The sequence below is a fragment of the Sprattus sprattus genome, assembly GCF_963457725.1.
Source record: "Sprattus sprattus genome assembly, chromosome: 10".
In the NCBI taxonomy this organism is placed as follows: domain Eukaryota; kingdom Metazoa; phylum Chordata; class Actinopteri; order Clupeiformes; family Clupeidae; genus Sprattus; species Sprattus sprattus.
The window spans coordinates 16,486,368-16,499,959 of record NC_137908.1 but is presented as its reverse complement, the minus strand read 5'-3'; the positions used below and the strand labels follow the sequence as shown (position 1 = coordinate 16,499,959).

General features: G+C 38.4%; 1 protein-coding gene across 4 annotated transcripts in view; it reads right to left on the bottom strand.

Annotated features, from left to right (window-relative positions):
• The window catches only part of LOC308371306 (immunoglobulin-like and fibronectin type III domain-containing protein 1), a gene marked incomplete at its 3' end in the record, with an annotated part of 62,022 nt that overhangs the window by 29,585 nt on the left and 18,845 nt on the right, over positions 1 to 13,592 (bottom strand). For 3 of the 4 annotated variants that reach the window (XM_080846155.1, XM_080846154.1, XM_080846157.1), the window contains exons 3-10: positions 13,374 to 13,400; positions 11,919 to 12,041; positions 11,345 to 11,484; positions 10,831 to 10,930; positions 7,034 to 7,057; positions 6,848 to 6,902; positions 6,544 to 6,733; positions 6,285 to 6,398 (exon numbers count right to left, since the gene is read on the bottom strand). In XM_080846155.1, the coding sequence (XP_080702281.1) occupies positions 6,285 to 6,398; positions 6,544 to 6,733; positions 6,848 to 6,902; positions 7,034 to 7,057; positions 10,831 to 10,930; positions 11,345 to 11,484; positions 11,919 to 12,041; positions 13,374 to 13,400 (773 nt within the window). The remainder of the gene's footprint in view (positions 1 to 6,284; positions 6,399 to 6,543; positions 6,734 to 6,847; positions 6,903 to 7,033; positions 7,058 to 10,830; positions 10,931 to 11,344; positions 11,485 to 11,918; positions 12,042 to 13,373; positions 13,401 to 13,592) is intronic. The other variant, XM_080846156.1, reaches the window with a different exon arrangement.

Below are 13,592 nucleotides of genomic sequence, written 5' to 3'. Positions count from 1 at the left end.
TGGGACATCAACAGTTAAATGCTCTCTCTCACACAAACAAGCGCTGTTAAACGAACAACCGCACACAATAAGGCCAATAAGCATATTTAAATTAAATGATTCACATTGCAAGAACGTTTAGTAAAATGGTGCAGCTCCTTTAAGATGAGCACGTTCAAGGACACAGGTGACGCATAGTTTGGATGTAGCGACAAACATTTATGTGCTGTAACAGTGTTAACCAGTATGTGAGTAACGTGAGCTTTATTAAAGCATTTTAATAGCGTGTGTAATGTGTAGCTATTTCATCCCGTTTGTTAACCTTTCCTGCTGTCTGTATTTACTAACCAGCAGCAGACGTAAAGGAAAGGGAATAATAAACCCCGAAGTTAAAAACATGTAGCTAATCTACTTCGGCCATGGAGCATTTTGCTCCCCTGCAATCTCCAACTATCAGAGACAGACAGCAGGAAAGGTTAACACACGGAATGAAATAGCTAAACATTACACACGCTATGCTTTAATAAAACTCACGTTTTATGCTACACTAATGGAGGCACAACAGACAAGTCTTACCATTGAAGATCTGTTAGCACGGCGACGTTCGGCTACATCCAACCATCGAAGTTTAATCCATGTTGTTGTGGAGAACGAGAGTTGCATCAATCATATTTCATTAAAACTTCACACTTCTTACATTGGACATATCAGCCTAATTAGAATCTGCATCGTCTACTAAGCAGAAATATCTCCATACAGTAGATTTCCCTTTGTTTAGTATCATTTTAAACTCTCCAGATGACAGTTTCTCTTTAACTTTCTCCGTGATGCCATTTTGCCACCTGTAATCATGTTGGCACGGACATAAACAAATTCCCGACACGGGAAGAAGGCTGTTATCCTAAAATGTAGGACCTAAATGTGATTTTTTTTATTCTCAAAAACGAACTTTTGCATCATGTGAAGCAGACAGTTGGCTTCACTATTTATTAAGATATTTAAAATTTGGAATGTTCAATACATTATCGCGCTGATGTGTCGAACCCGACCCGAGCCCGCTTATACATTTCTAATATTTGTCCGAACCCGCCCCAACCCGACGGGTTCCGACGGGCTCGGGTCGGGTTGCCATCCTCTAGTGAGAACTGATAAAAAAATCGCCTGCCCTCTGTTTTCCACGGTAGATCGCAGGTTATGCTAGAAATGGCTTAGCATGGGTGGGATGGGGAAAGTTAACACATTTCCATCCAGACGCAAATTTAGCTAATCGGAATCTCTAAGTAGTTTCCAGATATATATATATATATAGTTGATCTGTCTTATTTGACGAAGCAGTGAGTTAGATGTCTTTCAATATCTCTTGTCGAATTATCTCACATGTTTATGGTGGTATGTGTTTAAAGTTTTAACTTAGGCTATGTGTAATGTTCCTAACTTATATATTATTATTTCACCTTAATGTTCTTGAGATTCTTTTCTGGCATGTAATTATACAGAGTCAGGCTTACTCTGATAACAGTCATTAAGAGACGTTAACAGTCGTTAAGCAACTTGGGCCATGGTTGCCACTAGTGGGGATCGAACTTGTGACTTTCAGGTTTTTTAAATCAGTGAAGCAGTGACAGGGTGCCTCCCCTGGCGGGGGGGGGGGGAGTTGTTTTCAATCCAGGTCAATACAATTAACATAACAAAACCTAGGCCTGGCCAAGGGGAAGGGGGGGGGCTTTCACACCAATATGGGCTTCTACGGCAATACACAGGGTCGAAGACTGTCGTAAATCCCACATTTCATGCAGTGTCTGTACACACTACAGCTTCAAACTTCTTGTGCAACAATGAGCATCATTGCCTTTTGAGTCAAACATTTTTTATTTATTTTTTTGCAATTCTTTAATGAAATTTCACCATTTTCTGATCTGTTTACACCTATCTTTTCTACCTTGTTTATAGTTCAACTTGTTACCTGAACACACTGAGTACGAGAAAATGTGTACTGCCCCTTTAAGAGAGTAGGATAAGTTTTGCGGTCATCTCTGTTTATTTGTCAGTCTGGGGTTGCTGATCTGCCGTTGACTCTTCCCTTCTCTCCCCTCGTTACACACACAATTGTTTTGTTGCATTTGCTGCACATTGTGATGTTTGAATCTTTTTGTGCTAAATATAGCTACTAGAGCTGCAACGATTAGTCGACGAAATCGACGACGTCGATTGTGAAAAACGGTCGACGCGGATTTGTATCGTCGACGCGTCATATAATAAAAATAAATAAATAAAAAACGTTTTTTTTTTTTTGCAGACGCTAACAGAGCTAACGGTACTTTTCATTCGGAATTGCATATAGGAAGTGCGAAATAGCTGCGAAAAGCAAATTATTCTGAGATGGCTCATGTTACCATGGAAACAATAAACAAAGCTTGGTTTAGAAGCTGCTGCATATCAGATATGGCTAAGAGAAAAGTTGTCAATTTTCTCAATGATGGTCAATTATTAGTAGTTTAAGAAGTACTACTTCAGTATTTCAAAGAGAATGGGCTGTGGGAGCATAAGAACAGTAAGCGTCTAGCAGCAATTATCATAGACATATATCTATAACTTAATGGAAGGTTTACTCTTACATGTTTTAAAAATAGAACGTCTCACGGATGCTTGCTAACGCTATTTCAGTTATGTTAAATGCAATGTGGTAAATCAGTGAATTATCAGAGTAGCCTGTATTTTCGTTTGTTCTGAATAGTTAACCTCCTCCACTTAGCAATCTTCAAACAAAAGATTGTGGATTTGAATATCACTTTCGCTTTACTTTTAAAAGCATATTTGCACTCTTAATTTGTATTACTATTTAATGTATTTATTATGATGATTACATTTGTATTAACTTATTACTCAAATACATTTGAAATTCAAATTCCAACATTTTGAATAATTTTTTACATTTATGGAAATAATCGTTAGATTAGTCGATTAATTGAAAAAAAAGTCGATAGATTAATCGATTACAAAAATAATCGTTAGTTGCAGTAGGGCTGGGCGATAAAACGATAAAAATAATTATCGAAGTAATGACTTCCCTCGATAGAGCTATCGTAACCTTAATTCATTTTCAATAATATCGATAATGTCGATAGAGAATAATTAGGAACAGCAGTCCATTTCATTTCTGTGATGCAGCAGGAAGTTGCGGAGAAATGGTATCAGGGTGGCCGCGGGGCATTAAAAAGTCTTAAATCGCTGCGTTGTCTATGGTTAGGTCAGAGTGTAGACTGCGCAGCTAAAGCTTCTACAAACAAGTGACTAGATAGCCTACTAGCTGGCTAGCCTGCTAACTAGCTCGCTAGTCCTCTCAGCACTATTTCCACACGGTACACCACGCCTGCTAGCAATGTATTAATTTTACCTTACAACGAACTAACAGTTTATGGAAATTAAACAGAGGTCACTTAAACATATTTATCACAGTGTGAGACGTTTAACATTTACGTTACGTTCTAATATGTGACGTTAGCACACCATTCATTCAACTCCATTGTTAGCTAACGTTACCACTTATTAGCCAGCTGTGCTGTAATCTGCTGTTTCTCTGATTTTGGGAGGTGGTCTACCTGTTGCTTTGATCGCTAACTTGCCACTGTAACTCAATCCCTGGAATGCTTTGAGTAGTAAAACACGAACAATGTCCTATGTTTCCATTGTGCACTTTATTCGCAAATGTTATTTTCTTGCTGTCGTTCAAATGATCGGAACTTCTTGCTTTGTTAGGGCTGAATCTCGTAGCCTAGACTTGAGGGGATAACCCCAGCCCCCGGATTGCGCCACAGCCAGGGCTCCTGTTTATTGGGTTATCATCGTATTTTCGTATTACACACATTTAGCCGATGTTCTTAAACTCAACCGGTTATTATCAGACATCAGTTTGTTTACTTGGAAAGATTACTGTTTATTTCCACTTTTGATTTTTTTTATAATTGAGAAATATTGGGAGTTTACAATCAAAAAGAAACATTGAAACCTTTGGTTTGTACAGGCGTTCTTGTCTGTAGCAAATGAAACAGAAACGTAATTTATATCGTCTTATATCGTTATCGAATGAAAATATAAATATCTATCGTGATAATTTTTTACCCATATCGCCCAGCCCTAATAGCTACACTTTTGCCCGTTTACCTTTTGATTTTTCTCTGTTAAAAGGTTGATGGCTAGTTCTGTTTAGTGCTTGCTCTGTGAAATGCTGCCTGCTCTTCACTGGTTCCTATACAACCGGTACCTACCTGGACCGAAATGTCACCAAAATAATTCATATCGTACTTAAGCCACTACCGGTACTACTAGTTAGCTGTCGCTAGTTTTCTACTGTTTTGGAATGGCAAAATTGACACTATGCTAACATTGTTCCACGATTAATCGATACTGATTAACTAAAAATGCAAGATATCGACCAATTAATCGACCGACCCATTCATCATTCAACCCCTAATACACAGTACTTTTGGATTGGTAGTGACTAATAGTTTGTTAGTTTATGGTCTTCGTGATACATTTTCGACACTCTAAAATAACCTAACAGTAAAATGTCAGGCTGTGTGGAAGGGTTAGTGACGTAAGCATGTTGAAAGCATGTGTTCTTGTATCTGTAGTTCCGCAAACCAGCACTTTTTTGCGGTGTATGGGTATGTTCGTTAGTGTGTGAGCCAGTTGGTGTATAGCTGCAGCAATGCAATCACTAATGATGTGGTCAGTGAGTTGTTTTTCACTGTTGGCTGTGGTGAACCCTTAGGCTAGCCTATTTGATGTATAGCTAGTTCAAAAAGATGTCTATGGAGTGTAATTCCCGACAGAATTTATGGTGCGAATACGGTAACATCCGTTACAGAAACCATGGTGCGAATAGCATGTTAATCGTTCATTGCAATAAATGAGCTTCAACAATCATGCAGTAATTTGATGTTAAACTTCCATATATGGTGTGGCCATTTGAGCGAGCTGAGTTTCTACTGAAATACCCGCAAACTCCGCCGATGTTGGCACCACACCTTAATAAAGCCAAACGTACAAAAATCGTACAATCCTACAAGTGCCACATTGTTTCCCATTTACAGAGCCAGAGCTGTGTACAAACACCACATTTTAATTTCAGTGTTTCCCCTAGGTTCACCGCTTTATATGACTTTTTTGATCGAGCAATATTCCTTGACACCTGATACGATGCCAACGTGACCGTTTCAGAGTACTTCGTAAATGTCCCAAAAAGCAGAGTCTGTTTCTCTGACTGACGTATGTACATATGTACCTTGTGGTTGCCCAGCTCTGTACCTTTAGGAACTCCTGGGCTGAGTTGTTGTTGTGTTGAGAGACGGTGCTCCAAGTTCAAGGCTTTAAAATGCGACAGTGACGTCTGCATATTTCAGGCAAAAACGCCCGGTGTTCATCTTCATACTTTCGTTTAGCTTTACGCTTTGCTGGATCCATGGCATTCTTTCAGTAGCTACAGCTAGTCTGGCTAGTAACTCTCCGAGACTGGGTGCACACATTAGAATGTTTCATGTTTGGAACATTAACGTTGCTTCAAGATCGAGTGATGACAAAATATACATGAATAAATACCCCAGCTTTTTGTCTGTATTTCCAAATATATTGCGTGCAAAATATGCATTTTAGATGTTTTTTTTTTTTTTTTTACAATAAGAAAATTCTGTACACCAAGAGAAAAGTCAGTGAGCACTCGAGCTGGAGCCGAGCCGCACGTCAGCCGGCAAACACTAACTGCTATCTTATTTTCAAACAGAAAGTAACGTGTGCACATGCATTTTAGATGTTTTTTTTTTTACAAAAAGAAAATTCTGTACACCAAGAGAAAAGTCAGTGAGCACTCGAGCTGGAGCCGATCTGCACGTCAGCCGGCAAACACTAACTGCTATCTTATTTTCAAACAGAAAGTAACGTGTGCGCATTGGGGCAGATATAGAGAGGACAATTGTAAACGCGCGATCATCTTGTGACAAAAATGACATGCCGTTGTGCAAATAAGATAAATAAGACAAAGCTATTTATTGTGTTTAATAAAAGAACAAGCTATAGAACTGTTCTATAGGAAAGGTAGACTATCCTTAAATGACTTCTGTTGTGATCTGGCGCTTTATAGAAAATACAATTTAGTAAAGTTAACTTGACCTTCCAGGGGGGGCGGGGGGTGCCGTTTGGGGGGCGGGGTGCCCCCCTTATACAATGGTAGGGGAAAAACTGAATTTCAGCTCACACACATGAACAGTGAACAAGTGGAACACAAGGAGATGTTAGCTGAATTATCTCACCTTAAAGAGGAGAACTTCACTATTAGGGTCCTTCAGCTGCATGTCAACCTCAAATTCGGCCTTTCCACTGGTTTTCACTTCAATCTGTTTCACTCTTTCCACTTTCTCGACAACCTTAATAGCAAGCAAAATGGTGTGAGACAATGTGGATTTCACATGCACCTACAGGCCTTAAATAAAACAGAGCTGATTGTAATACTTCAAAGAATACCTTTTGTGTTAAGACTTACAGACTTACAAAGTCAAAATCAAAATCTACCTTTGCCTGCTCCTTCTCTCTCTCCTTCTTCATTAAGCTCAATTTCTTGAGCATCCAACGGAAGTCTGTCACTCCAAATTCAAAACAAACACGTTCATAGTCTTTCTTGGGAGCAGATAACAGAACTTCCCAGAAAGCTGGATCAATGTCTCCTTCCTTACGTACTTTCTTAGGCTTTCTTTTGACAATTCTGATGGAATGAAAGAATCACCAATATTTTGCGTTAATTCATTTTCCATGTAATATCACATTTTCAGTACAAAATATTTATATTTTATGTATGTCAATATAGATACATAGTTACACAGTTTTTTTTAGAAGTTTTCTGAAATCCTCTGGCTCATTTCTGGGTGCTGACACTAAAAAAAAAAATGTACCAGACATTTCAGAAATATTTTTAATATTTTGTTTTGTTAAAAGAAATACATAATACCGAAAATATACATTACAAATAGCTTTGAGTAATTTAGTAGTATTAGAACAAACATACCGGGTGGTTTCTTCTTAAATCCAACTAAAAGAGGACAAAACATTAGGTAATAGCAATTATTTATAAAGCATATTTCGCTGTAATGCAGATTTAAAGAGAGTTTAAATCAGATTTTTGTTTTCATTGAAAAAAGTATTGCATCACAATACTTAAAAATTCATCACTAAAATAAGGATATCAATTTGTATGTGAATTTAATAACATGTCAGTCAGTCTGGATACATTCATTCATGACAATGCAGTAGGGGTGTAAATCTCTAATGACAAAAACGATTCAATTCGTATCTCGATACATGGGCACGATACGATACGAGAAAAGATGCATGTTGATAAAAAACGATTCAGTACGATATGATACGATACGATGCGATGTGATTCGATTCGATGCTGTTCAATTATTGAAAACACTAAGTCAGACATCCCAACCTGCAAAAAATCATTTCAGGGAGGTATTTCCCCCCCCCCCCCAGGCCTGTATTTCTGTTATGGTCCCTAAAAGTTATAAAAGCATAATATCATTCTAAAGGCTATAGTCCTATGCAATTCTTTGTTAATTATGTTTAAATATGTAGATTACTTTTACTATTTATTATATGCTGCTAATACTATCCTATTTATGTTAACTGCTTATATTTGTATTCCATTGCAACTTTAAACAAGTCTAAGGAGCTTGTTGTTTTCATGTAGCCCTGGCAACTAGCAGGCATGAATAATATGCACGTGAAGTGAAACTTGTTGAACTCACCTCAACATGTCTATTAGAGTAATTTAACCCACCATGGGCAATAGGGCTGAACGATCTATCGTTTTCGACCGAAAATCGCGATCTCAAGCATTACGATTTTGGGATCGTCAAAGCTGCGTTTTTTCTTGCTGAATAATAATAGCCTAGGCCTAATAATTTCGTCAATAATTCCCATGCATGCTCAATGCCGGTGTAGAAAGGCTCTGTGTCAGCTACCAATCACAAAGCTGCAGGCTGCGCGTGACCAGGTGACGTTTGCTCCACTCCAATCAGTGTAGCTCGACATTCAACTTCAAGCATATGGCTGAAGCGGGAGAAGACGCAGAGCCGACGAAATTATTGTCGAAGAAAAACAGCACGTCGGTCATTTGGCAGTATTTTGGATTTGAGGCCAAAACACAGTGACCAAAGACTCATTTAAAAGTTTGTTGCGCACAATGGACAAGAGGTATGTTCTGTCCTCCCGTACCTACTTTAACCAAGTCGCCATCCCACAGCTGTACGGAGAATGCAAGGCCAAAGTTGTAAATGAGCTGGAAAAACATGGAGTTTTACGCGTCAACTATACGGATCTGTGGTCAAGCAGAACAACCGAGCCATACATGAGTTTGACGGTGCATTTCGTGAACGAAAACTTCCAGTTGGTTTTTGTTGTTGTTCTTCTGCATCTTACCCTAAAATCCCTTATCTGCACCTTACCCTGACATGACTTTGTTCCGTTAAGAAAAGGTGTTCACTCTTTTTACTTATCTTGGGCTGGCGACTAAATTGTCTCCGATGCTCCGCCACTTGGCGAGTGACATTGCGGAGCAATTCTCCCGACTATTGCGCCCGTCATGGTTAAAAATAGCTTTTTAATACAATAATTTTGCCAGCGAATACAAAGTTCTAATACTTTGCCGGCGAATACAAAGGTTATAAAGTTCTAATATTTCGAGCGCAATTTTAAAGTTGAAACCGACTTAGTTGACCACACGCAAGTTAACGCAGTTAAACGAAAGCTAAAATAATGTGCTGATTCATTGCCGTTGCATCACCTCAAGCAAAGGTGCAGAGAACATCTAGGGTGGAAGAAACAAAAGCCACAACATCAGCTACAGCTACACCAAGGGCATGTTGCAGTAGGTGGCTCATTTTATTTTGTGTAACACATGTATTCATAACATCAAGCCTTTCGCCCACTACACAGTGTCATGCTCCGGTAAGTTTTTTTTCCTTTGCTCTCGCACGCACCCTTCAGTGAAGCAGAGGTACTGTTTGCCTTCCCTTTGTTTTTTTCAATGCGGTTTTTTGTCAGATCAGTAAGACTATAGTATAATAAGCTTTTGAATATCCACGCTGTAGTGTTAGTTGGACAATATTTATCTATCATATAAGTGTCATTTAAAAGCTTAATTTAGATTTTTTTTAGTAGCCTAGACCTAATGCAGCGCTTCTTATGAGGTTAAATTAATTCATCTGAAGTACATTTTTAATAGCCAACTCTTGAATGTGCTTTAAAAAATTGTGGTCATGCAAAAGTAAATTAAATAATGACTGTATCGTGAAGGAGGGCCTTTAAGGATTCCCGGGTATAGCATACAGCGCGTGTTGCGGAAGTCACCAGCCAATTGGGCAATATTGGTTGATTTCTTTTAATCCATTCTGAGAGTGATTAACAATGATATTAAAATCATAGGTAAAGATTGTTTATATCAAACAATGTCAGAGTAGGTCTGAAATGGCAGGTTTAATTTTGCCCGGTAAAAAATATGATTGGCTGGTAAAAAATGTCATGTTGTCTGGTAAGCCAAAAAGTTAATTTCGAGCCCTGATTACCTTAATGGAATTCATTGGTTATATTAATTTATACTGGAACTTGATATAAAGAAAATAAATCGTGGTTGAAATCGAAATCGCAATCTCTACCAGAAAAATCGCAATTTCAATTTTTTCTTAAAATCGTTCAGCCCTAATGGGCAATGCTGAAATCACTGTAACAGATAGTACAGCGTGCAAGACGGTCATTGTGATTTACTTTTATAAGACAGGGGTACACCTTTTGTAGTCTGTTGTAAAATGTCTTATATTTTCTTTTTGGGTGGCACTGTCCCTGTGCCATGGTGCCCCTGTTCCTAGATACACTGAACTGATTAATTCGGTTCGGTGGAAGAGATAAAAGCCCGTCCACACTGAAAATTGATTGGCTAATCAGGATGCTCATAAGGCACACACACACACTGCCTCGCACACACACGCACAGTCCCTAAGTCCCTCTCCCTCTCTGTCGTGCGTGTGCTTCACAAATGCTAACGCGGTTTGGAGCACGTCTGTCTCGTGTGCTCAGTCTTGTTCGCTCGCTCTTGATTCCGAGAGATTTTAAGTAATTTGCGGGCATCAGGGAGTGGTTATCAATATGTGGGAGACTCCCGGAACTTCCGGGAGACTTGGGATGTCGGCACTGGCATTTGCACTGTTCATACAGTGCTTATAGTTATGTTAGGTTATCATGATGGCTCGGTCACTGAATCATGACTATAAATGTTAAACATAATTGTTAATGATACAAATATTCTCCTATTTATTTTTTTTATAATTATTTAAATCCGAGGATGTCTGTAGAAACACGCAATCAACAACGATGTATCTTCCTTGGCTGAAGAAGCTAGCATAGCATCGGCCATTGAAAATGAGTAGCGAAGCTAGCATAGCATTGTTGAGAATCTTTAATTCTCTCCAGGTCCTTGCGTTAATACTGAGAATACAGCCTGATTGGTTTATGCTATGCGGGCTTTGGCCAATGACAGGCTGTCAATATTCTGACTGAGATAAAATGCAACCGGCCAGCGAGTGTTTTGTGTTTAAAAAAAAACGGAGAGACAAACGCTTGTGAACCGATTCATAACTTTTAAATCGGGCAAAGACCAATTCATGACATTTTAAAACCGATACGGGACTTCACGCATCGATGTAGTCGTATCTTAAACGCTAAAAACGGATATCGATATGTATCGGTTATTTTTTACACCCCTACAATGCAGGCTACATGATTGTTTTATATGTACATGCTCACCTGCAATAACATTCAGAGTGGCAGTACACACAGCTCTTCCATAGGTATTTGTAGCAAAGAATCTATAGGTGTCTGCTTGGTCAGACGAAATTTTAGGGATCTGTGGTGGTAAAAAAAAATAACATCAGAACCCCTGAACAAGATGAACATGTTCGAAAGGCCTGTTCATACAGTTAGACTATTGCTAAGTGGCAGTAAGACTGATGCATACATGGGATTATAACATTTAACTCTGTAAATCTAGGCCATTTAGGGGATTTCCCATTGCTATTGTATAGTAACCATGGACAATGTGTATGAAAAAAGTATATGATTGTTGCATAATTTTAAGCATGGCCTTGACATGAAAAAGGTATCTGCCCATCATTTTCTTATTCATAAGAACCATCTCAATAAAATCTTAATACAAAACCACCATGGAAGAATGTCTGTCTTAATGCAAAGCTTATGGCAATGCACAGAACTAATGTATTAAGTCCCCAAAATTATTTTCAATGATTTACTGTTGGTTTACCTCAAAAACGTATTCAGCATTCCTTTCATCATATCGAGCCTTATATTTTTCTGGATCATTGGTATCTCCTTTATTCCGAGACCATGTAACATTTGGAACTGGGTCTCCTGACACAACAGCTTTAAAGAGGCCTGATTTACCTGAAAAACAATATTTGCTTCATTCAACTGTTTTTAAGAAACACAAGGATGCTACACAAATCATCTTGTTATAACTGTTTATGGCCAAACTGATGTAAAATGAAATATGAAACTATCTTCAGATTTGTATTGCTGTTCATTACTTATTGTAATGGAATAGCAGAGATAGATTATGAGATACAGTATTAGATTACCATAGCATTCATGCTAAAGGCTAATTGATTCCTATATTTGGATGTTTTGTTAGGATTCTAGAAATTGTCATCCTTCATGTTTTGAAGGTGTCACACACAAAAAGTTGTTTCTATTAAAATGCAATTATAACAATACAAACAACATCAAAGGAGATGGAATTTCCACTAGTCATTGAATGTTAAAATTGCATGCTTGATGATGAGTTGTAGGCTTGTTTTAAACATAAAACTATACCTTACCCTCTGCAATGGTCACTGCAAATGGCTTGCGTACGAAGTCTGGAGTGGTGCAATCTTTTGGAACCTTCTCCACAAACTGTGTGAGCATAACACCAGGGACCCTGGATCGCTTTTTGATTTGCACTTGCCAAATAAAGAGAAAAAGAATAGGTGAATTGCAAATAAATAGCAATTAAATAGCACAGTTATTATTTGTATTATAATTTTTAGTATTATCTTTATGGCCTTTTAGAATGAAAATGTCAGATTTGGGTTCTCTTATATATTGGAGGATAACACGTATTACCAACTTTGCATATTCTGCAAAACCAATGTGAGACAAAAACATTCAAAAAAATGTATGTATCAGCAAAATTAGAATGAATATTTAAGTGCCATTTTGCAGTGCTATCAAGGAGAAATTCATGAATTCTCTGCTGTTAATGAAAATGGTGCATATGAAATAGATTTAATCAAACCACAAGAGGGCACCATATCATTGAGAAAGCAGGGAAAGTATGAACTGCTGATGTAATTGAATTAATGCCAATGCACACCGGTATCTGTATTTAATGTTGCCACTTTACCACTATCACCTTTTGGCCAAGCTATGACAAAACAAATTAGCACACCAACTGTAAAGCAACTGCAAGCTTCTCCAGGACTCTAGTGTCATGACTGGAAGCGTTCCAGGAACACAAGCAAATATCACAGTTGTTCACAGTTCAGGGTGGCATGGCTTTGCTTTGTGTACAAGTATAGTAGAAAAGAGGCGTGTGATATTTCAAACTTATTAACAGATCAGGCATGTTGTCTTTGATTTAGTTGATCATTCACTGTCCAAGATGGCTGCTCAAAGCACTCCACCTAGACAAGGGGGTCAGTGGCTGAACACACAGAAAACAAGCAAGGAAGTAGGCACACTTAACTCCAGTTAAACTGTTTCTGGGTGTGAGTTAAGAACGGCGTTGATAATAAAGAAATGAGCCGCACTCTCAAGCATATACTCTCACTTACTCTTTTATTGGGAGCATATCGATTATGTTCCCAATTAAGTAGAAAGAAAGAGTGTGCACATGAAAGTGTGGTTGTTTTCTTTTTGATCACACAGAAAAGACATCCAACACTGTGTTTCACTTCAGGATATGGAGAAGGGGAAAGAGATGGACACATCATGCTTTCTCTCGTGTCACCCACAGAACAGGTAAAACAGGACACATGACCAGGAATGTAGAACGGACAAATTAAATCAGCCACTCAGTATAACACTTAGTGTCACTACCTCTACTTTCTAAACAATATTGTCCACCTCTTAAACCACGAGGACAACGTATCCACATGATCCAAAAATCCTCTCAATTTCCTGAAGTGTTACACAGAAGAAAAACATTCTGTTCAGGTTTTTTGGGGTGATGAAATGTTGAATTACAAACATGCACAAGACAGACACACACGTGTTTATGTTCCGCAACCCACCTGCACCAGGAGGCAGATCCTCCTCGTCTGAATGCACATGGAAGCACAGAAAGGGAAGTGATACAGAAAAGTTGACATGACATGAAGCTGAGACAGCATAGCTCTAACTGCTCAAGGGAATTATGCCCATTGGGCAGCATGAACATGGACAAAAAGACTGACAATGTACTAGCCAAGAGGGAGCTAAACAGACAACGGACAACAAAGCCTTGCTACTAA